Genomic DNA, 24,685 nt, shown 5'->3' with positions numbered 1-24,685 from the left:
ATGAAATAGCGGCCACGTATACCCTCAGAGTAGAGGGATACTGGCCCTTATCTAGGAGGGACTGCAGAAACTCAAGTTCAGCAGGCACGGGGCACTGTACCGGGTCCCTGTTCTGAACCGCACACCAGTCAGAAAACTGCTTCCACCTGTTCTCGTACTGCAGATGGGTAGATGGTGCCAGTGGGGGCAGTGATTCGACCTCTCCGAGGCAAAGAGATCCACCTCTGCCCTGACGAAGAGGCCCCAGATGCTGTGTACCACGTCTGGATGAAGCCGCCACTCCCCCGGTGGAGGGTTGTGGAGAGAAAATCCACGACCAGGTTCCGTTCTCCTGGTAGATACATTGCCCGAAGGCTGGTCAGGCGAGGGGCCACCCAAGTAGCGGGACACCCGTAGTAACTTTGCAGATCTGGTGCCCCCCTGATGGTTTATGTGAAAACAGAGCAGAGGTGTTGTTAGACCGGACAAGCACATGCTTTCCCCTCAAGTATGGCAGGAAGTGTTTGAGCGCTAGGTGCACGGCCTGTAGCTCTAGAACATTGACAGTACGGAGGGTCCTCCTACATGTCTCCGACAGGGGTGACTGCGCCAGCCAAACCTGGAGGCGTGTCCGGACCAGGGTGGACATCAGATGCCTGAGTTCCCTCGACATGAGCGCAAATGCCTGCAGTGAAGCATCACTGAGGTTGGTGACGGAAGTGTCGAAAGCAGCCTGCTGCAGAGAAGCTGAGAGGGCAAGCATGAGGTGAGAGAGGGAGTTGCCGATACGGCCCATACGCGCTGCTGTGTCGTAAGCCCTGGAGAGCAGGTCATCTGTGACCCGACATTGGGGTCGAGGGCACCTGGCAGCGGACCTCAGAGTCTCCTCAGGGGAAACTATGCAGGACGCAATAGTCGGCTCAATGGCTGGTATACGGTCAAGGCCAAATTTTGCCGCATCCTGCAGGCCGCTAGGGTTCGGCCATCTGATGTAAGACGGGAGAGAGGCCTGGTGTCGCTCCAGCATGCATGCAACTCACTCAGATATTCTTCGGAGAGAGGAACAGAAAAGGTGGCAGGGGCGGGAACGCACCTCAAGAAGGCACTCGCAGGCGGAGGTTCTGGCTGCTGTGTATCCAACTGCAGGCGTCCCAGCACCATTCGAATGACAGACCCCATGGAGCTATCGACTGCCCCCTCATAAGAACTATGAGCCGAGGAACGAGAGCCAGACAGCATGGCGGACTTAGCCCTCTTGAAGGGAACCTCTGCTGCTTCTGTGGCCCGGCATGGAATGGGTAGGTTGGGCTGGATTCAGCTGCCCTGACAGAGGGACGTCGACCTCACCCATCAGGTGTTCCACCTTGGCCAGCCTAGCACACCTTACTGCGCGAGGCATGATGCCGCAGTTCATGCATGGGTTCTCCGAGAGGCCATCCCTCAGATGCTCGAGGCCAAGGCAAGCGGGGCAGAGGTCATGGCCGTCCTCAGGCGGAAGAGGAGCCATTCAGGTCCTACAGCCGAGAGAGTTAAACATGGCCACGAGTCCACTAGTGATGCAGGCTACTAAGTCAGTCTGAGCAGGAGCGCTCCGCTGAATGTTGAGAGAACAGGCAGGGGACAGTCAGTGAGAGGGGAGTAAGGACACACTTCACTAGGACAGTCGCTGTAGTTATTGGTGTCCCACCAGTTAGCCTGAGCGAGGACACTCTGCTAACTGTGACAGCCGTAATGTTACAGAGTCAATGGACACAATCCCACTGTCGGCTTAGTCTAGCTAGCGTCCCACCAAGTTAGCCTGAGCGAGGACACTCTGCTAACTTTGAAATCCGTAATGTATAATCAATCAATGGACACAATCTCAATATCGATTTAGTCTAAATAGCATCTCACTAAGTTAGCCTGAGCGGGGACACTCTGCTCACTGTGAAGGGTGGCCTGACAGTGTACAACTTTACGCTCTCGTTAGCACGCCACTCGATTAGCTAGAGCGGGAGCGCTCTGCCAACCGTGGAAAACAAACAAACGGTTATAGAAAACAATGTTGGTCAATCTCACCGATTGCTGTTCACGTTTTAGGTGGCCCTTATGAGACTGGTGAATGACCGATGATAGGAGCGTCCCCCAGTCCGGGGCTTGATGGTCAGGGACAGATATCCGCAACTCCGACAGGGGGTCACAAGGCTACAGCAACAAGCTCCAATAAGTCTTGATCGTAGACATATTTTAGTTTAAGCTTATGCTACCATTTGTAGTTAGCCTGCATAAGCGAGAAGATGAAAAAGGACTGATCTTAGGATGACACCGGAACTTATAGCCTTCGGGGGTCATCCGAGGTCACAGGTGACTTTGTTGATATAAAGACTCGACCAGCGCGTGCGCGAGACAAAAGATATCCAGTGTTAAGCACTGCCTCTGGCGGTCAGGAAGGATGAAACAGAACTCCTGTCAGCTTCGGTTATACTTTGAGTTTAAAGCCAGAGTGTTGTGTTTGCATTTTCACACTAGAAATATTTGCATAGCATTAACACGTGATTTTATGTTTTCTGCATTTCAGTGTCATATTGGCAATAAGAAAAGGGTAGACAACAAAAGTAATCTCCTCGGACGTATGTTTTGAAAGCACATAAGTCTTGTGAACGAGGATCCTTGAAGTAATTTCCACTTAGAAAGTTGAGAAAACCACGCGGGTTGTTTCAAATGGACTCTTCTAGTTTCTGTGGTTTATGCAAACACTTAAAGTCCAGCTGAGGTTGACAAAGTATACAGTTCAGACTGATCAATGCAATTCAAAGCTTGATGATGTAGAGCTGAGCCAATTAACACCACATTTTGGTTTAGGTCTTAGGCACTACCTACAGGCCAACTACATTTTACATCTTGTTAACACATTTTCATCATATAGTCAGTTTAGAATTATTTTTGCAGGTTGATATTTCCAGCTCAACCTTCACCAGGCTGCTGAAGGTAAAGAGTCAGTATGAAAGGTACTTTATTGCTTGTCATGCAATTTCAAGCAGTCACAAATGTCCATTTAGAAACCCCTGGTTGAATTTCTGTGCACTTTTTCACAACTTTTCAAACTCTCCTTCGAAAAAAAGAAAATGCAGAGCTTTGATTGGTTAAACTGACACAGGTGATGATGTCATGGCATAGATTACTTGTACAAAAAGGACATGATGTAGTGGAGGTTGATTCAATCTTCAGATTTCTTCCACAAACCTTCATTGTCAAATGAAGTCCCAATCAGTAATATGTGAGTAATGTGTCTCGATCTGTTTGTCAACTTCATAGGGTTATATGTATTTCTGAAATGTTTATTTTTATGTCTTTATTTTTATTAACTGAAATTGTGACTTTTTTTCAGGCCAACATGCTTATTTAAGATAATATTTGACAAAATCATTCTAAACAGGCTTTAAAGATTCAGGACTGCTCATATAACGTTGATTAAGGATCAGTGAGATGTGATTATGTCTATGTATTATTGTGCCTTTACAGACGCTGCATGAAGCAGCGGTCATGAATAACACAACAGAGGTTACCCAGGACATGCTGTTTCAGAAGCCAGTCAAAGTGCTGCTGTCTGTCCTGCCATGTCTTTTCTTTCTGTACGTAAACGCCGTCATGCTGTTTGCCTTGCTGAGCAAGCCTCTCCTCCTGGAGTCTCCCCGCTACATTCTGTTTGGTCATTTGCTCCTCGCTGACTCTCTGCAGCTTCTTGTGACAATCGTGCTGTACATCCTTGCCGTGACCATGGTCAGAATGATGAGCTTTGTTTGTATTCTTATCACAGCATTCGCAGCCATCACTTTTAAACTATCACCCCTCAACCTCGCTGTGATGTCTTTGGAGAGGTATGTTGCCATTTGTTTTCCACTGAGGCATGCCAATATTGTCACCACCAGGATGACAGGAGTGGCCATTGCTCTTATGTGGACATTTGCCTCTTTCGACTTTTTCACGCAGCTCTTGCTATATATTAGTCTGGAGAGTACAGGCTTCACTGTGCTAAGGATCTGCCACAAACACGTCTTCCAGCTACAAATTTATTCCACTGTAAACGAGGGCTTCACCATCGCATGTTTTGTATTAGTGGGCATGGTTTCCATCTACACATACATTGCTGTCATGATTACTGTGAAGTCAGCCTCTAGTGACCGTTACTCCAGCAAGCCCCAAAAGACAATGCTTTTGCATCTGATTCAGTTATGCCTGTGTCTCACCTCCACTCTCTTTAATATGATAAACTACGTCAACCCGTGGAAGATAAATCCGGCTATCGCCGTTCACATTCAGTATGTTCTCTTTTTATGTCTTATCATTTTCCCTAAGTGTTTGAGCCCGCTCATATATGGCCTCAGAGATCACGCCTTCAGACCTGTCTTCCTATACTATTTCACGTTTGGCCTCAGAACCACTATCAAGACATTTCCTAAGTCTTGATTTCTATTACAGTAATTGTGTTATGATATTTTTGTTTGCTTGCACATTCGTGTCGAGTAGAAATGGCAAATTATATTTGTAGTAAGCAAGTTTGTTTCTTTGTGTGATTATCTTTAGCGTATGAAAAAGTGTATGATGAATTGTATCACATTCAGATTAGTGTGGTTCAAACCCTTCTCTCTAAACTGATGTAAAAACTTTATGTACATACTGCAAATAGCAATTATTTTCTCAAAGAGCTGCAAAGTCTAAAATCATGTCTATGAATCTTATGTTGAACTGGAAATGTACTGATTACAAAGAAAAAGAAGTGCAGCAGCTTTTCAATCACTTCCTCACATCAAGAGCCATTACATGTTGCATACAAGTCAATTTCACCATCAATACTCCCTTTCTAGTGAAAGTTGTATAAATAAAACACATCAATCACATGTGTACACACTAAGAAGCTGACAGAGATTTGATCACATACATGATGACACATTGTTGTGTTAAATAAGATTCATAATCTCCCTCCACGACTTACTTGCACATTTTATGCTGATATCTAAATACATTTATTTAAGTAAATAGCTCTTTCAAAAATGATGATCAAATCATGTAATGAAACAAACATGATTTCCTAAAGAATTGACTGTTTCAAACCACACAATCTTTTTTTTTCATACACCATTTTGCTGTTAATGCATAAAGACACAATATATATGACATGAACATAATACAACATGAAATGAATAATCCATGTACAGTATGATTGTTTTGGTTTTTTTAGTATCAGTGATAGAACTATGAAAAATATAACAAAATGTTTGTGTCATAACTTCCTCTTTTGATTTTATTCAATTTATTTACTTTTTGTATTTTGTTTGATTGACATTACTTTGTACACACTGGAATGTAATTGTGTAAACATGTCCATGACCTGCTAAAACTCCTGTCAGCTTCAGTTATACTTTGACTTTAACGCCAATAAAGCATGCTGGATGTTGTGAAAATGCAATCCTTGTGTTTGTATCTTCACACTAGAAATATTTGCATAGCATTAACACATGATTTTAGGTTTTCTGTATTTCAATGTTATGTTGGCAATAAGAAAAGTGTGGACAACAAAAGTAATTCATAAAAACATTAAAAGTAATCTCCTCGGACGTATGTTTTGAAAGCACATAAGTCTTGTGAACGAGGATCCTTGAAGAAATTTCCACTTAGAAAGTTGAGAAAACCACGCGGGTTGTTTCAAATGGACTCTTCTAGTTTCTGTGGTTTATGCAAACACTTAAAGTCCAGCTGAGGTTGACAAAGTATACAGTTCAGACTGATCAATGCAATTCAAAGCTTGATGATGTAGAGCTGAGCCAATTAACACCACATTTTGGTTTAGGTCTTAGGCACTACCTACAGGCCAACTACATTTTACATCTTGTTAACACATTTTCATCATGTAGTCAGTTTACAATTATTTTTGCAGGTTGATATTTCCAGCTCAACCTTCACCAGGCTGCTGAAGGTAAAGAGTCAGTATGAAAGGTACTTTATTGCTTGTCATGCAATTTCAAGCAGTCACAAATGTCCATTTAGAAACCCCTGGTTGAATTTCTGTGCACTTTTTCACAACTTTTCAAACTCTCCTTCGAAAAAAAGAAAATGCAGAGCTTTGATTGGTTAAACTGACACAGGTGATGATGTCATGACATAGATTACTTGTACAAAAAGGACATGATGTAGTGGAGGTTGATTCAATCTTCAGATTTCTTCCACAAACCTTCATTGTCAAATGAAGTCCCAATCAGTAATATGTGAGTAATGTGTCTCGATCTGTTTGTCAACTTCATAGGGTTATATGTATTTCTGAAATGTTTTTATTTGTTGCAAGGCTGTCTTTATTTTTATTGACTGAAATTGTGGCTTTTTTTCAGGCCAACATGCTTATTTAAGATAATATTTGACAAAATCATTCAAAACAGGCTTTAAAGATTCAGGACTGCTCATATAACGTTGATTAAGGATCAGTGAGATGTGATTATGTCTATGTATTATTGTGCCTTTACAGACGCTGCATGAAGCAGCGGTCATGAATAACACAACAGAGGTTACCCAGGACATGCTGTTTCAGAAGCCAGTCAAAGTGCTGCTGTCTGTCCTGCCATGTCTTTTCTTTCTGTACATAAACGCCGTCATGCTGTTTGCCTTGCTGAGCAAGCCTCTCCTCCTGGAGTCTCCCCGCTACATTCTGTTTGGTCATTTGCTCCTCGCTGACTCTCTGCAGCTTCTTGTGTCAATCGTGCTGTACATTCTTGCCGTGACCATGGTCAGACTGATGAGCTTTGTTTGTATTCTTATCACATTGCTCGGACGCGTCACTGTTAAACTATCACCCCTCAACCTCGCTGTGATGTCTTTGGAGAGGTATGTTGCCATTTGTTTTCCACTGAGACATGCCAATATTGTCACCACCAGGATGACAGGAGTGGCCATTGCTCTTATGTGGACATTTGCCTCTTTTGACTTTTTCACGCAGCTCTTGCTATATATTAGTCTGGAGAGTACAGGCTTCACTGTGCTAAGGATCTGCTACAAACACGCCTTCAAGCTACAAATTTATACAACTGTAAACGAGGGCATCACCATCGCATGTTTTGTATTAGTGGGCATGATTTCCATCTACACATACATTGCTGTCATGATTACTGTGAAGTCAGCCTCTAGTGACCGTAACTCCAGTAAGCCCCAAAAGACAATGCTTTTGCATCTGATTCAGTTATGCCTGTGTCTCACCTCCACTCTCTTTAATATTATAAACTCCGTCACCCCATTGAAGATAAATCCGGCTATCGCCGTTCACGTTCGGGACGCTCTCTTTTTATGTCTTATCATTTTCCCTAAGTGTTTGAGTCCGCTCATATATGGCCTCAGAGATCACGCCTTCAGACCTGTCTTCCTATACTATTTCACGTTTGGCCTCAGAACCACTGTCAAGACATTTCCTAAGTCTTGATTTCTATTACAGTAATTGTGTTATGATATTTTTGTTTGCTTGCACATTCGTGTCGAGTAGAAATGGCAAATTATATTTGTAGTAAGCAAGTTTGTTTCTTTGTGTGATTAACTTTAGCGTATGAAAAAGTGTATGATGAATTGTATCACATTCAGATTAGTGTGGTTCAAACCCTTCTCTCTAAACTGATGTAAAAACTTTATGTACATACTGCAAATAGCAATTATTTTCTCAAAGAGCTGCAAAGTCTAAAATCATGTCTATGAATCTTATGTTGAACTGGAAATGTACTGATTACAAAGAAAAAGAAGTGCAGCAGCTTTTCAATCACTTCCTCACATCAAGAGCCATTACGTGTTGCATACAAGTCCATTTCACCATTAATACTCCCTTTCTAGTGAAAGTTGTATAAATAAAACACATCAATCACATGTGTACACACTAAGAAGCTGACAGAGATTTGATCACATACATGATGACACATTGTTGTGTTAAATAAGATTCATAATCTCCCTCCACGACTTACTTGCACATTTTATGCTGATATCTAAATACATTTATTTAAGTAAATAGCTCTTTCAAAAATGATGATCAAATCATGTAATGAAACAAACATGATTTCCTAAAGAATTGACTGTTTCAAACCACACAATCTTTTTTTTTTCATACACCATTTTGCTGTTAATGCATAAAGACACAATATATATAACATGAACATAATACAACATGAAATGAATAATCCATGTACAGTATGATTGTTTTTTTTTTTTTAGTATCAGTGATAGAACTATGAAAAATATAACAAAATGTTTGTGTCATAACTTCCTCTTTTGATTTTATTCAATTTATTTACTTGTTGTATTTTGTTTGATTGACATTACTTTGTACACACTGGAATATAATTGTGTAAACATGTCCATGACCTGCTAAAACTCCTGTCAGCTTCAGTTATACTTTGACTTTAAAGCCAATAAAGCATGCTGGATGTTGTGAAAATGCAATCCTTGTGTTTGTATCTTCACACTAGAAATATTTGCATAGCATTAACACATGATTTTAGGTTTTCTGTATTTCAATGTTATGTTGGCAATAAGAAAAGTGTGGACAACAAAAGTAATTCATAAAAACATTAAAAGTAATCTCCTCGGACGTATGTTTTGAAAGCACATAAGTCTTGTGAACGAGGATCCTTGAAGTAATTTCCACTTAGAAAGTTGAGAAAACCACGCGGGTTGTTTCAAATGGACTCTTCTAGTTTCTGTGGTTTATGCAAACACTTAAAGTCCAGCTGAGGTTGACAAAGTATACAGTTCAGACTGATCAATGCAATTCAAAGCTTGATGATGTAGAGCTGAGCCAATTAACACCACATTTTGGTTTAGGTCTTAGGCACTACCTACAGGCCAACTACATTTTACATCTTGTTAACACATTTTCATCATATAGTCAGTTTAGAATTATTTTTGCAGGTTGATATTTCCAGCTCAACCTTCACCAGGCTGCTGAAGGTAAAGAGTCAGTATGAAAGGTACTTTATTGCTTGTCATGCAATTTCAAGCAGTCACAAATGTCCATTTAGAAACCCCTGGTTGAATTTCTGTGCACTTTTTCACAACTTTTCAAACTCTCCTTCGAAAAAAAGAAAGTGCAGAGCTTTGATTGGTTAAACTGACACAGGTGATGATGTCATGGCATAGATTACTTGTACAAAAAGGACATGATGTAGTGGAGGTTGATTCAATCTTCAGATTTCTTCCACAAACCTTCATTGTCAAATGAAGTCCCAATCAGTAATATGTGAGTAATGTGTCTCGATCTGTTTGTCAACTTCATAGGGTTATATGTATTTCTGAAATGTTTATTTTTATGTCTTTATTTTTATTAACTGAAATTGTGACTTTTTTTCAGGCCAACATGCTTATTTAAGATAATATTTGACAAAATCATTCTAAACAGGCTTTAAAGATTCAGGACTGCTCATATAACGTTGATTAAGGATCAGTGAGATGTGATTATGTCTATGTATTATTGTGCCTTTACAGACGCTGCATGAAGCAGCGGTCATGAATAACACAACAGAGGTTACCCAGGACATGCTGTTTCAGAAGCCAGTCAAAGTGCTGCTGTCTGTCCTGCCATGTCTTTTCTTTCTGTACATAAACGCCGTCATGCTGTTTGCCTTGCTGAGCAAGCCTCTCCTCCTGGAGTCTCCCCGCTACATTCTGTTTGGTCATTTGCTCCTCGCTGACTCTCTGCAGCTTCTTGTGTCAATCGTGCTGTACATCCTTGCCGTGACCATGGTCAGACTGATGATCTTTGTTTGTATTCTTATCACATTGCTCGGACGCATCACTGTTAAACTATCACCCCTCAACCTCGCTGTGATGTCTTTGGAGAGGTATGTTGCCATTTGTTTTCCACTGAGACATGCCAATATTGTCACCACCAGGATGACAGGAGTGGCCATTGCTCTTATGTGGACATTTGCCTCTTTAGACTTTTTCACGCAGCTCTTGCTATATATTAGTCTGGAGAGTACAGGCTTCACTGTGCTAAGGATCTGCCACAAACACGCCTTCAAGCTACAAATTTATTCCACTGTAAACGACAGCATCACCATCGCATGTTTTGTATTAGTGGGCATGATTTCCATCTACACATACATTGCTGTCATGATTACTGTGAAGTCAGCCTCTAGTGACCGTAACTCCAGTAAGCCCCAAAAGACAATGCTTTTGCATCTGATTCAGTTATGCCTGTGTCTCACCTCCACTCTCTCTGATATGATAAACTCCGTCACCCCGTTGAAGATGAATCCGGCTATCGCCGTTCACCTTCGGTACGCTCTCTTTTTATGTCTTATCATTTTCCCTAAGTGTTTGAGCCCGCTCTTATATGGCCTCAGAGATCACGCCTTCAGACCTGTCTTCCTATACTATTTCACGTTTGGCCTCAGAACCACTGTCAAGACATTTCCTAAGTCTTGATTTCTATTACAGTAATTGTGTTATGATATTTTTGTTTGCTTGCACATTCGTGTCGAGTAGAAATGGCAAATTATATTTGTAGTAAGCAAGTTTGTTTCTTTGTGTGATTAACTTTAGCGTATGTAAAAGTGTATGATGAATTGTATCACATTCAGATTAGTGTGGTTCAAACCCTTCTCTCTAAACTGATGTAACAACTTTATGTACATACTGCAAATAGCAATTATTTTGTCAAAGAGCTGTAACGTCTAAAATCATGTCTACGAATCTTATGTTGAACTGGAAATGTATTGATTCACACTTACAATATTACTTGTTTATATTACTGTTATCTGTTTGTTTGTGCACTATATTTTATATTTTATTTTAAATTTTAATACGTTTCTATTTTTTTGCACTGTGTTGATTGTTGATTGTTTAATGTTATGCACCACCCGCCATGTCAAATTCCTTGTAAGTGCAACGTACCTTGGCAATAAACGGTTCTGATTCTGATTCTGATTCTGATACAAAGAAAAAGAAGTGCAGCAGCTTTTCAATCACTTCCTCACATCAAGAGCCATTACGTGTTGCATACAAGTCCATTTCACCATTAATACTCCCTTTCTAGTGAAAGTTGTATAAATAAAACACATCAATCACATGTGTACACACTAAGAAGCTGACAGAGATTTGATCACATACATGATGACACATTGTTGTGTTAAATAAGATTCATAATCTCCCTCCACGACTTACTTGCACATTTTATGCTGATATCTAAATACATTTATTTAAGTAAATAGCTCTTTCAAAAATGATGATCAAATCATGTAATGAAACAAACATGATTTCCTGAAGAATTGACTGTTTCAAACCACACAATCTTTTTTTTTCATACACCATTTTGCTGTTAATGCATAAAGACACAATATATATGACATGAACATAATACAACATGAAATGAATAATCCATGTACAGTATGATTGTTTTGGTTTTTTTAGTATCAGTGATAGAACTATGAAAAATATAACAAAATGTTTGTGTCATAACTTCCTCTTTTGATTTTATTCAATTTATTTACTTTTTGTATTTTGTTTGATTGACATTACTTTGTACACACTGGAATGTAATTGTGTAAACATGTCCATGACCTGCTAAAACTCCTGTCAGCTTCAGTTATACTTTGACTTTAACGCCAATAAAGCATGCTGGATGTTGTGAAAATGCAATCCTTGTGTTTGTATCTTCACACGAGAAATATTTGCATAGCATTAACACATGATTTTAGGTTTTCTGTATTTCAATGTTATGTTGGCAATAAGAAAAGTGTGGACAACAAAAGTAATTCATAAAAACATTAAAAGTAATCTCCTCGGACGTATGTTTTGAAAGCACATAAGTCTTGTGAACGAGGATCCTTGAAGAAATTTCCACTTAGAAAGTTGAGAAAACCACGCGGGTTGTTTCAAATGGACTCTTCTAGTTTCTGTGGTTTATGCAAACACTTAAAGTCCAGCTGAGGTTGACAAAGTATACAGTTCAGACTGATCAATGCAATTCAAAGCTTGATGATGTAGAGCTGAGCCAATTAACACCACATTTTGGTTTAGGTCTTAGGCACTACCTACAGGCCAACTACATTTTACATCTTGTTAACACATTTTCATCATGTAGTCAGTTTACAATTATTTTTGCAGGTTGATATTTCCAGCTCAACCTTCACCAGGCTGCTGAAGGTAAAGAGTCAGTATGAAAGGTACTTTATTGCTTGTCATGCAATTTCAAGCAGTCACAAATGTCCATTTAGAAACCCCTGGTTGAATTTCTGTGCACTTTTTCACAACTTTTCAAACTCTCCTTCGAAAAAAAGAAAATGCAGAGCTTTGATTGGTTAAACTGACACAGGTGATGATGTCATGACATAGATTACTTGTACAAAAAGGACATGATGTAGTGGAGGTTGATTCAATCTTCAGATTTCTTCCACAAACCTTCATTGTCAAATGAAGTCCCAATCAGTAATATGTGAGTAATGTGTCTCGATCTGTTTGTCAACTTCATAGGGTTATATGTATTTCTGAAATGTTTTTATTTGTTGCAAGGCTGTCTTTATTTTTATTGACTGAAATTGTGGCTTTTTTTCAGGCCAACATGCTTATTTAAGATAATATTTGACAAAATCATTCAAAACAGGCTTTAAAGATTCAGGACTGCTCATATAACGTTGATTAAGGATCAGTGAGATGTGATTATGTCTATGTATTATTGTGCCTTTACAGACGCTGCATGAAGCAGCGGTCATGAATAACACAACAGAGGTTACCCAGGACATGCTGTTTCAGAAGCCAGTCAAAGTGCTGCTGTCTGTCCTGCCATGTCTTTTCTTTCTGTACATAAACGCCGTCATGCTGTTTGCCTTGCTGAGCAAGCCTCTCCTCCTGGAGTCTCCCCGCTACATTCTGTTTGGTCATTTGCTCCTCGCTGACTCTCTGCAGCTTCTTGTGTCAATCGTGCTGTACATCCTTGCCGTGACCATGGTCAGAATGATGAGCTTTGTTTGTATTCTTATCACATTGCTCGGACGCGTCACTGTTAAACTATCACCCCTCAACCTCGCTGTGATGTCTTTGGAGAGGTATGTTGCCATTTGTTTTCCACTGAGACATGCCAATATTGTCACCACCAGGATGACAGGAGTGGCCATTGCTCTTATGTGGACATTTGCCTCTTTTGACTTTTTCACGCAGCTCTTGCTATATATTAGTCTGGAGAGTACAGGCTTCACTGTGCTAAGGATCTGCTACAAACACGCCTTCAAGCTACAAATTTATACAACTGTAAACGAGGGCATCACCATCGCATGTTTTGTATTAGTGGGCATGATTTCCATCTACACATACATTGCTGTCATGATTACTGTGAAGTCAGCCTCTAGTGACCGTAACTCCAGTAAGCCCCAAAAGACAATGCTTTTGCATCTGATTCAGTTATGCCTGTGTCTCACCTCCACTCTCTTTAATATTATAAACTCCGTCACCCCATTGAAGATAAATCCGGCTATCGCCGTTCACGTTCGGGACGCTCTCTTTTTATGTCTTATCATTTTCCCTAAGTGTTTGAGTCCGCTCATATATGGCCTCAGAGATCACGCCTTCAGACCTGTCTTCCTATACTATTTCACGTTTGGCCTCAGAACCACTGTCAAGACATTTCCTAAGTCTTGATTTCTATTACAGTAATTGTGTTATGATATTTTTGTTTGCTTGCACATTCGTGTCGAGTAGAAATGGCAAATTATATTTGTAGTAAGCAAGTTTGTTTCTTTGTGTGATTAACTTTAGCGTATGAAAAAGTGTATGATGAATTGTATCACATTCAGATTAGTGTGGTTAAAACCCTTCTCTCTAAACTGATGTAAAAACTTTATGTACATACTGCAAATAGCAATTATTTTCTCAAAGAGCTGCAAAGTCTAAAATCATGTCTATGAATCTTATGTTGAACTGGAAATGTACTGATTACAAAGAAAAAGAAGTGCAGCAGCTTTTCAATCACTTCCTCACATCAAGAGCCATTACATGTTGCATACAAGTCCATTTCACCATCAATACTCCCTTTCTAGTGAAAGTTGTATAAATAAAACACATCAATCACATGTGTACACACTAAGAAGCTGACAGAGATTTGATCACTGTAATACATGATGACACATTGTTGTGTTAAATAAGATTCATAATCTCCCTCCACGACTTACTTGCACATTTTATGCTGATATCTAAATACATTTATTTAAGTAAATAGCTCTTTCAAAAATGATGATCAAATCATGTAATGAAACAAACATGATTTCCTAAAGAATTGACTGTTTCAAACCACACAATCTTTTTTTTTTCATACACCATTTTGCTGTTAATGCATAAAGACACAATATATATAACATGAACATAATACAACATGAAATGAATAATCCATGTACAGTATGATTGTTTTTTTTTTTTTAGTATCAGTGATAGAACTATGAAAAATATAACAAAATGTTTGTGTCATAACTTCCTCTTTTGATTTTATTCAATTTATTTACTTGTTGTATTTTGTTTGATTGACATTACTTTGTACACACTGGAATGTAATTGTGTAAACATGTCCATGACCTGCTAAAACTCCTGTCAGCTTCAGTTATACTTTGACTTTAAAGCCAATAAAGCATGCTGGATGTTGTGAAAATGCAATCCTTGTGTTTGTATCTTCACACTAGAAATATTTGCATAGCATTAACACATGATTTTAGGTTTTCTGTATTTCAATGTTATGTTGGCAATAAGAAAAGTGTGGACAACAAAAGTAATTCATAAAAACATTAAAAGTAATCTCCTCGGACGTATGTTTTGAAAGCACATAAGTCTTGTGAACGAGGATCCTTGAAGTAATTTCCACTTAGAAAGTTGAGAAAACCACGCGGGTTGTTTCAAATGGACTCTTCTAGTTTCTGTGGTTTATGCAAACACTTAAAGTCCAGCTGAGGTTGACAAAGTATACAGTTCAGACTGATCAATGCAATTCAAAGCTTGATGATGTAGAGCTGAGCCAATTAACACCACATTTTGGTTTAGGTCTTAGGCACTACCTACAGGCCAACTACATTTTACATCTTGTTAACACATTTTCATCATATAGTCAGTTTAGAATTATTTTTGCAGGTTGATATTTCCAGCTCAACCTTCACCAGGCTGCTGAAGGTAAAGAGTCAGTATGAAAGGTACTTTATTGCTTGTCATGCAATTTCAAGCAGTCACAAATGTCCATTTAGAAACCCCTGGTTGAATTTCTGTGCACTTTTTCACAACTTTTCAAACTCTCCTTCGAAAAAAAGAAAGTGCAGAGCTTTGATTGGTTAAACTGACACAGGTGATGATGTCATGGCATAGATTACTTGTACAAAAAGGACATGATGTAGTGGAGGTTGATTCAATCTTCAGATTTCTTCCACAAACCTTCATTGTCAAATGAAGTCCCAATCAGTAATATGTGAGTAATGTGTCTCGATCTGTTTGTCAACTTCATAGGGTTATATGTATTTCTGAAATGTTTATTTTTATGTCTTTATTTTTATTAACTGAAATTGTGACTTTTTTTCAGGCCAACATGCTTATTTAAGATAATATTTGACAAAATCATTCTAAACAGGCTTTAAAGATTCAGGACTGCTCATATAACGTTGATTAAGGATCAGTGAGATGTGATTATGTCTATGTATTATTGTGCCTTTACAGACGCTGCATGAAGCAGCGGTCATGAATAACACAACAGAGGTTACCCAGGACATGCTGTTTCAGAAGCCAGTCAAAGTGCTGCTGTCTGTCCTGCCATGTCTTTTCTTTCTGTACATAAACGCCGTCATGCTGTTTGCCTTGCTGAGCAAGCCTCTCCTCCTGGAGTCTCCCCGCTACATTCTGTTTGGTCATTTGCTCCTCGCTGACTCTCTGCAGCTTCTTGTGTCAATCGTGCTGTACATCCTTGCCGTGACCATGGTCAGACTGATGATCTTTGTTTGTATTCTTATCACATTGCTCGGACGCATCACTGTTAAACTATCACCCCTCAACCTCGCTGTGATGTCTTTGGAGAGGTATGTTGCCATTTGTTTTCCACTGAGGCATGCCAATATTGTCACCACCAGGATGACAGGAGTGGCCATTGCTCTTATGTGGACATTTGCCTCTTTAGACTTTTTCACGCAGCTCTTGCTATATATTAGTCTGGAGAGTACAGGCTTCACTGTGCTAAGGATCTGCCACAAACACGCCTTCAAGCTACAAATTTATTCCACTGTAAACGACAGCATCACCATCGCATGTTTTGTATTAGTGGGCATGATTTCCATCTACACATACATTGCTGTCATGATTACTGTGAAGTCAGCCTCTAGTGACCGTAACTCCAGTAAGCCCCAAAAGACAATGCTTTTGCATCTGATTCAGTTATGCCTGTGTCTCACCTCCACTCTCTCTGATATGATAAACTCCGTCACCCCGTTGAAGATGAATCCGGCTATCGCCGTTCACCTTCGGTACGCTCTCTTTTTATGTCTTATCATTTTCCCTAAGTGTTTGAGCCCGCTCTTATATGGCCTCAGAGATCACGCCTTCAGACCTGTCTTCCTATACTATTTCACGTTTGGCCTCAGAACCACTGTCAAGACATTTCCTAAGTCTTGATTTCTATTACAGTAATTGTGTTATGATATTTTTGTTTGCTTGCACATTCGTGTCGAGTAGAAATGGCAAATTATATTTGTAGTAAGCAAGTTTGTTTCTTTGTGTGATTAACTTTAGCGTATGTAAAAGTGTATGATGAATTGTATCACATTCAGATTAGTGTGGTTCAAACCCTTCTCTCTAAACTGATGTAACAACTTTATGTACATACTGCAAATAGCAATTATTTTGTCAAAGAGCTGTAACGTCTAAAATCATGTCTACGAATCTTATGTTGAACTGGAAATGTATTGATTCACACTTACAATATTACTTGTTTATATTACTGTTATCTGTTTGTTTGTGCACTATATTTTATATTTTATTTTAAATTTTAATACGTTTCTATTTTTTTGCACTGTGTTGATTGTTGATTGTTTAATGTTATGCACCACCCGCCATGTCAAATTCCTTGTAAGTGCAACGTACCTTGGCAATAAACGGTTCTGATTCTGATTCTGATTCTGATACAAAGAAAAAGAAGTGCAGCAGCTTTTCAATCACTTCCTCACATCAAGAGCCATTACATGTTGCATACAAGTCCATTTCACCATTAATACTCCCTTTCTAGTGAAAGTTGTATAAATAAAACACATCAATCACATGTGTACACACTAAGAAGCTGACAGAGATTTGATCACATACATGATGACACATTGTTGTGTTAAATAAGATTCATAATCTCCCTCCACGACTTACTTGCACATTTTATGCTGATATCTAAATACATTTATTTAAGTAAATAGCTCTTTCAAAAATGATGATCAAATCATGTAATGAAACAAACATGATTTCCTAAAGAATTGACTGTTTCGAACCACACAATCTTTTTTTTTTCATACACCATTTTGCTGTTAATGCATAAAGACACAATATATATGACATGAACATAATACAACATGAAATGAATAATCCATGTACAGTATGATTGTTTTTTTTTTTTTAGTATCAGTGATAGAACTATGGAAAATATAACAAAATGTTTGTGTCATAACTTCCTCTTTTGATTTTATTCAATTTATTTACTTGTTGTATTTTGTTTGATTGACATTACTTTGTACACACTGGAATGTAATTGTGTAAACATGTCCATGACCTGCTAAAACTCCTGTCAGCTTCAGTTATACTTTGACTTTAACGCCAATAAAGCATGCTGGATGTTGTGAAAATGCAATCCTTGTGTTTGTATCTTCACACTAGAAATATTTGCATAGCATTAACACATGATTTTAGGTTTTCTGTATTTCAATGTTATGTTGGCAATAAGAAAAGTGTAGACAACAAAAGTAATTCATAAAAACATTAAAAGTAATCTCCTCGGACGTATGTTTTGAAAGCACATAAGTCTTGTGAACGAGGAACCTTGAAGAAATTTCCACTTAGAAAGTTGAGAAAACCACGCGGGTTGTTTCAAATGGACTCTTCTAGTTTCTGTGGTTTATGCAAACACTTAAAGTCCAGCTGAGGTTGACAAAGTATACAGTTCAGACTGATCAATGCAATTCAAAGCTTGATGATGTAGAGCTGAGCCAATTAACACCACATTTTGGTTTAGGTCTTAGGCACTACCTACAGGCCAACTACATTTTACATCTTGTTAACACATTTTCATCATATAGTCAGTTTAGAATTATTTTTGCAGGTTGATATTTCCAGCTCAACCTTCACCAGGCTGCTGAAGGTAAAGAGTCAGTATGAAAGGTACTTTATTGCTTGTCATGCAATTTCAAGCAGTCACAAATGTCCATTTAGAAACCCCTGGTTGAATTTCTGTGCACTTTTTCACAACTTTTCAAACTCTCCTTCGAAAAAAAGAAAGTGCAGAGCTTTGATTGGTTAAACTGACACAGGTGATGATGTCATGGCATAGATTACTTGTACAAAAAGGACATGATGTAGTGGAGGTTGATTCAATCTTCAGATTTCTTCCACAAACCTTCATTGTCAAATGAAGTCCCAATCAGTAATATGTGAGTAATGTGTCTCGATCTGTTTGTCAACTTCATAGGGTTATATGTATTTCTGAAATGTTTATTTTTATGTCTTTATTTTTATTAACTGAAATTGTGACTTTTTTTCAGGCCAACATGCTTATTTAAGATAATATTTGACAAAATCATTCTAAACAGGCTTTAAAGATTCAGGACTGCTCATATAACGTTGATTAAGGATCAGTGAGATGTGATTATGTCTATGTATTATTGTGCCTTTACAGACGCTGCATGAAGCAGCGGTCATGAATAACACAACAGAGGTTACCCAGGACATGCTGTTTCAGAAGCCAGTCAAAGTGCTGCTGTCTGTCCTGCCATGTCTTTTCTTTCTGTACGTAAACGCCGTCATGCTGTTTGCCTTGCTGAGCAAGCCTCTCCTCCTGGAGTCTCCCCGCTACATTCTGTTTGGTCATTTGCTCCTCGCTGACTCTCTGCAGCTTCTTGTGTCAATCGTGCTGTACATTCTTGCCGTGACCATGGTCAGACTGATGATCTTTGTTTGTATTCTTATCACATTGCTCGGACGCATCACTGTTAAACTATCACCCCTCAACCTCGCTGTGATGTCTTTGGAGAGGTATGTTGCCATTTGTTTTCCACTGAGGCATGCCAATATTGTCACCACCAGGATGACAGGAGTGGCCATTGCTCTTATGTGGACATTTGCCTCTTTAGACTTTTTCACGCAGCTCTTGCTATATATTAGTCTGGAGAGTACAGGCTTCACTGTGCTAAGGATCTGCCACAAACACGCCTTCAAGCTACAAATTTATACAACTGTAAACGAGGGCTTCACCATCGCATGTTTTGTATTAGTGGGCATGGTTTCCATCTACACATACATTGCTGTCATGATTACTGTGAAGTCAGCCTCTAGTGACCGTAACTCCAGTAAGCCCCAAAAGACAATGCTTTTGCATCTGATTCAGTTATGCCTGTGTCTCACCTCCACTCTCTCTGATATGATAAACTCCGTCACCCCGTTGAAGATGAATCCGGCTATCGCCTTTCACCTTCGGTACGCTCTCTTTTTATGTCTTATCATTTTCCCTAAGTGTTTGAGCCCGCTCTTATATGGCCTCAGAGATCACGCCTTCAGACCTGTCTTCCTATACTATTTCACGTTTGGCCTCAGAACCACTGTCAAGACATTTCCTAAGTCTTGATTTCTATTACAGTAATTGTGTTATGATATTTTTGTTTGCTTGCACATTCGTGTCGAGTAGAAATGGCAAATTATATTTGTAGTAAGCAAGTTTGTTTCTTTGTGTGATTAACTTTAGCGTATGTAAAAGTGTATGATGAATTGTATCACATTCAGATTAGTGTGGTTCAAACCCTTCTCTCTAAACTGATGTAACAACTTTATGTACATACTGCAAATAGCAATTATTTTGTCAAAGAGCTGTAACGTCTAAAATCATGTCTACGAATCTTATGTTGAACTGGAAATGTATTGATTCACACTTACAATATTACTTGTTTATATTACTGTTATCTGTTTGTTTGTGCACTATATTTTATATTTTATTTTAAATTTTAATACGTTTCTATTTTTTTGCACTGTGTTGATTGTTGATTGTTTAATGTTATGCACCACCCGCCATGTCAAATTCCTTGTAAGTGCAACGTACCTTGGCAATAAACGGTTCTGATTCTGATTCTGATTCTGATACAAAGAAAAAGAAGTGCAGCAGCTTTTCAATCACTTCCTCACATCAAGAGCCATTACGTGTTGCATACAAGTCCATTTCACCATTAATACTCCCTTTCTAGTGAAAGTTGTATAAATAAAACACATCAATCACATGTGTACACACTAAGAAGCTGACAGAGATTTGATCACTGTAATACATGATGACACATTGTTGTGTTAAATATATATAAGATTCATAATCCCCCTCCACGACTTACTTGTACATTGTATGGTTATATCTAAATACATTTATTATTTAGTAAATATATTTAGTAAATAGCTCTTTCAAAAATGTGATCAAATCATTAAATGAAACAAACGTTTATGATTTCCTAAAGAATTGACTGTTTCAAACCACACAATCTTTTTTTTCATACACCCTTTGGCTGATAATATGCATAAAGACACAATATATATATCATGAAAATATTCAACATGAAATGAATAATCCATGTACAGTATGATTGTTTTTTTCGTATCAGTGATAGAACTATGGAAACAGATGTACATACTTATTCACAGAATGTATTATGAGAATAAAATATATCATATTTGGACTTTTATATTTATTATTGTTGATTGATGAAAAGACCAAATGATGATGTTCCCATGTGCATTTTCTATGAACATCTTTGGAAGATAAAAAATATTTTATACCCGTCAGTTTGGAATAAAAATATCAACACCTAAGCTTTGGATAACGATAGCTCACATGTTTCATCTCGAACAAAACATGGACACCAGGTACGTTTCATGAAGTTCAGTCATTCAACCAGCAGATGTCACTTTTGGTTTGTAAATAGCTCAACAGTACACTTGGGCTGTAACGGGGGCCTTTTATTTCTAATATCTAAGCATATGGCACCTGAGCACTGTAAAAATAAAATACAAAATTCAGTTCTGTAGGCCAACTCGTGATATTATTGATGAAATTCCTGTCCCCTCCTCTTTCTCACAGTCCAGATGGACGCTTGTGTAGGAGAAAGGATAGAGACAGAAAGCAGAGAGAGACCAATTTATGTGGGCAAACAGGGAGGGAGGTGCTGACCCATAGAATAAAAGAAGCGTCTGGGCGGGAGGTGGACTAATTTAACCGATCTTTACTCCGCCACAATCCTGAAGCCCTCTCAATACCTCTCTCGCCTTCGTGAAAGAGCACTTGAAGGGTTGAAAAACATTCCAGAGAGAGAAAGTACCTGGTGACGGAGAGCAGCTTTAGTTTGGAGCAAGAGCAGAAGGGAAAGGTTGTTATCATGATCCCGAAATTCTTCATATCTTCAACCGAGAAAGTGGATTCTATAGTTTAATTAACACAGCCTTAGTTTTTACTTTTGGTCACACACGGGTCACTTTAACCACTTGTGGTGTTTCCATTCTGTGCTCACAGGGAGTGCATCCACAAAAGACAATTATGTGTGAGCCAAATACATGAACAAGGGAGGTACAGAAAGCGTATCGCTGTCTTTGCTAAATAGCTAAGATGTGATCTGAAGGAGGAGCCCAAATAATTATTCAGACAACCCTTTTAAGCAATGTCTATTGTGTACTTTTGGGCTACATGTAAGCAGAAAAACAAATGTATTATATTATAAAAAATGTTCTTCAAAGATAAAACCGGCTTTTTAAAAAGTCTGTGGAAACTTTGCACAGTGGATTGGGATCAAATACCAAGAATCCATAAACAATATCATGCAAACCAGTGCAGTAGCCTGCTAAATATACTATAGTGAGAGAAGTATTGATTGTGTCAAGAATGTGGTGTTTTTCTTGAGAGTGTATCAGAGAAGAACTGAGTGAAGTCAGTTATATTTTTTCTGCTGAGTTGCTCATGCTATAATATAATACAGCCCTGCACAATAACACAATAGCCTAAACAATAATTAAATGAATGCAATGGATTGCACAAGTGTTCCTGTTGTTTTGCTAAATTCGTGAGCTTAAAACTCTAACAGTTACAAAACATTTGACTGTGTTTGTTGATTTGGCAAGATCTTGATATTAGAGAGAAATTGAAGTTCAATTTAAAAAAAACAAGCTGCTGGTAAAAGATAAAGGAAATATGAAACAAAGAGCAAAAAAACAAACAAAAGTAATATAAAAGTGGTGGTCATCATCAGCGAAATCACGTCTAATGGAAAAGTCCACTGCTCCTAAAGGACGGGTTGTGGAAATGTCAGTGGGAAACTTTAGAATGAACAAATTCTGATATGGCTGTGATTTTAGAAGAAGCCCCTAAATTGAATTATACAGTCTTTCAGTCTGCACTCCTCTCTCTCTCTCTCTCTCTCTCTCTCTCTCTCTCTCTCTCTCTCTCTCTCTCTTCATACATTCTTTGCCACAGCAACATATAGCTTTCACGTTGATGCATTGCACTCAAGGAAAAATATTCTGACTGAACATAAGAACAATGGGAATATTCAATGCACTCATTTCACCCACTTCGAGATAGATTTTTAAAAAAAAGAAAAAGAAAAAGAAGAAGACATGCTGCGTGCACACTCGCACGCTCATACGTTTGCGCGATAGAGTTGCAGATGAATGGGATGGTGGGAGAGTAATTGTATCCCTCGTGGCTCTTCTGAAGACAGCACTGAGACTCAAATTAAAGCATTGACCTGGTTAGCTTTCCGTCAGCAGAAGGGGGTGCTGCCCCCCCCCCCCCCCCCCCCCCCCCCCCACCCACCCTCCCACCCACACACACATTATTTTGCAAAGATTAACTTGTTGACTGATTATGAGCAGCAACTACACATGTCAGCATGTGACAGACCCATGACGCCATGACTGACCATCGAGAGCAATTGTTCAAATTCTCCACAGCCTTTAATTGTCACAAATCAAGTCCATAGAGAAAATTAGGCCATTTTTGGAAGTTTACAAGCATCCCGGTAAAACTATACCATATATGGATAAATGAGTGATAGGATAGGATATTCCAAATATCTACCACCATGACCTCCTGCATAACAGACACAGTATCCAGATGAATTGTTATTGGTCTGGTTGGGAATTGAGTTATCAACATATTCAGCATCAATAATCTTCAAATAGGTTGTATTTCAATTTCTTAACAATTCTCTCACCATTTCCTTTCACAATTTATTTTTAACTATAAGTTTCAGATCCACTGTTTTCATACTAGATCTGTTAATCTTCTCTTTTGCAAGTATGCAGGACTAGCATTGGCCAGTTTTCAGTTAGATACTGAGGTACGAAACAACTTTTCTGCCGTAGTCTGTTGCAAAAGATCTCGAACAACTTTTCTTGAAAGAGTAAAGGATGTATGATACAGTGTGTGAAAGCATCCTTGTTTTTGTTTATTTTCCTTCCTTGGTATTTTCAACTCTCGTTGCGTATTTCTAGTTAAGAAATTGGATTCTTCTCTTTCTTTTAGATATTTTAAAAATAAGTAGCCTGTTTGTAAATTGGTGGCAAGCATATAAAGCTTTCTTTAATTTAAATGTTTGATGGGTTCTTTTTACAAGCCCTCAGGGGGTTTTTTTTTCATTCCACCTGTGCACCTTATGATATTGAATTTTTGATTATTTTGTTTTATTCATCATATGCACACAAAATAAAGAACTAGGAACTAATGGCAGACCTTTTTACTGCAGACATTTTGACTTGTCGAGGAAGGACAAACACCGGTGGAAGTAAAAACATTAACAATGGCTCAGTTCATAGTATCCCAGGAGGCCAATCTGAACCATCAATGTACCAGGGCCCTGCAACTAGCAAAACTGAATGGGACACAGCAAACATCAATGATGTTATAAAATACATCTCCCATTGATGTTTGTTGCTAAAGCACCGCCTGTAGGCAAAATGCTATGAATATTCAAAAGATCAGAGTTGATGAGGGCATATTTGATCTAATTATGGTTATATGCATAATGCGCTCAAGTAAGAATGCTGGCTACTTGTTTCTGTGCTACAGGAAAATGATACAGAATACCAAAAATGTATTATGAACCACATTTTGAGAACACTGGATGAAAGTTATCGAAGTAGTGACATTTTTTTTTGCTGACTATTCCAAATGGAGGAGAAAATGGGCGTGGCCTAAAAATAGTCTGTGGTTGGACAATGCAGTCAATGGGTTGGACCACCAATCAGGCAATAAAAAAGGTTTCTCTAACTTCAAAGTCTATTAGTTCTAAAAGAAAACGTTGCTTTTTAAATTGCATTTGCTAAAAAAAAAAAAGAAAAATAAGTTCCTCTTGATTAAGTGGTCTCACTTTTCACGTAATTCAATTGGAATCCGTTTAATAATTGCAAGACCTACCGCTGACCGACAGACAGAGAAACAAACCAAACAGATCAAATGTATGACAGCGGTAAAGCAACGCGG

At 38.6% G+C, this 24,685-nt stretch overlaps 6 protein-coding genes across 6 annotated transcripts; all 6 read left to right on the top strand.

Annotated features, from left to right (window-relative positions):
- The first annotated feature begins 3,181 nt into the window (after window positions 1-3,181).
- LOC142959888 (odorant receptor 131-2-like) lies at window positions 3,182-4,425 on the top strand. Its single transcript, XM_076101392.1, has one exon. The coding sequence runs from the start codon at window positions 3,502-3,504 to the stop codon at window positions 4,423-4,425; it is 924 nt and encodes a 307-aa protein (XP_075957507.1). The 5' UTR covers window positions 3,182-3,501.
- Window positions 4,426-6,446: 2,021 nt separating this feature from the next.
- On the top strand, window positions 6,447-7,420 carry LOC142959887 (odorant receptor 131-2-like). Its single transcript, XM_076101390.1, has one exon. The coding sequence runs from the start codon at window positions 6,497-6,499 to the stop codon at window positions 7,418-7,420; it is 924 nt and encodes a 307-aa protein (XP_075957505.1). The 5' UTR covers window positions 6,447-6,496.
- Window positions 7,421-8,624: 1,204 nt separating this feature from the next.
- LOC142960717 (odorant receptor 131-2-like) lies at window positions 8,625-11,074 on the top strand. Its single transcript, XM_076102695.1, has one exon. The coding sequence runs from the start codon at window positions 9,484-9,486 to the stop codon at window positions 10,405-10,407; it is 924 nt and encodes a 307-aa protein (XP_075958810.1). The 5' UTR covers window positions 8,625-9,483; the 3' UTR covers window positions 10,408-11,074.
- Window positions 11,075-12,640: 1,566 nt separating this feature from the next.
- Window positions 12,641-13,614, top strand: LOC142959886 (odorant receptor 131-2-like). Its single transcript, XM_076101389.1, has one exon. It carries the CDS (start codon window positions 12,691-12,693, stop codon window positions 13,612-13,614), a length of 924 nt encoding a protein of 307 aa, XP_075957504.1. The 5' UTR covers window positions 12,641-12,690.
- Window positions 13,615-14,822: 1,208 nt separating this feature from the next.
- Window positions 14,823-17,279, top strand: LOC142960721 (odorant receptor 131-2-like). Its single transcript, XM_076102703.1, has one exon. The coding sequence runs from the start codon at window positions 15,682-15,684 to the stop codon at window positions 16,603-16,605; it is 924 nt and encodes a 307-aa protein (XP_075958818.1). The 5' UTR covers window positions 14,823-15,681; the 3' UTR covers window positions 16,606-17,279.
- A 175-nt stretch (window positions 17,280-17,454) lies between these two features.
- On the top strand, window positions 17,455-19,804 carry LOC142959883 (odorant receptor 131-2-like). Its single transcript, XM_076101387.1, has one exon. The coding sequence runs from the start codon at window positions 18,881-18,883 to the stop codon at window positions 19,802-19,804; it is 924 nt and encodes a 307-aa protein (XP_075957502.1). The 5' UTR covers window positions 17,455-18,880.
- Window positions 19,805-24,685: the final 4,881 nt, after the last annotated feature.

This window comes from Anarhichas minor, unplaced genomic scaffold (assembly GCF_050575085.1).
Source record: "Anarhichas minor isolate MPS153535 unplaced genomic scaffold, ASM5057508v1 ptg000027l, whole genome shotgun sequence".
In the NCBI taxonomy this organism is placed as follows: Eukaryota; Metazoa; Chordata; class Actinopteri; order Perciformes; family Anarhichadidae; genus Anarhichas; species Anarhichas minor.
This window is presented reverse-complemented; position numbering and strand designations above follow the sequence as displayed.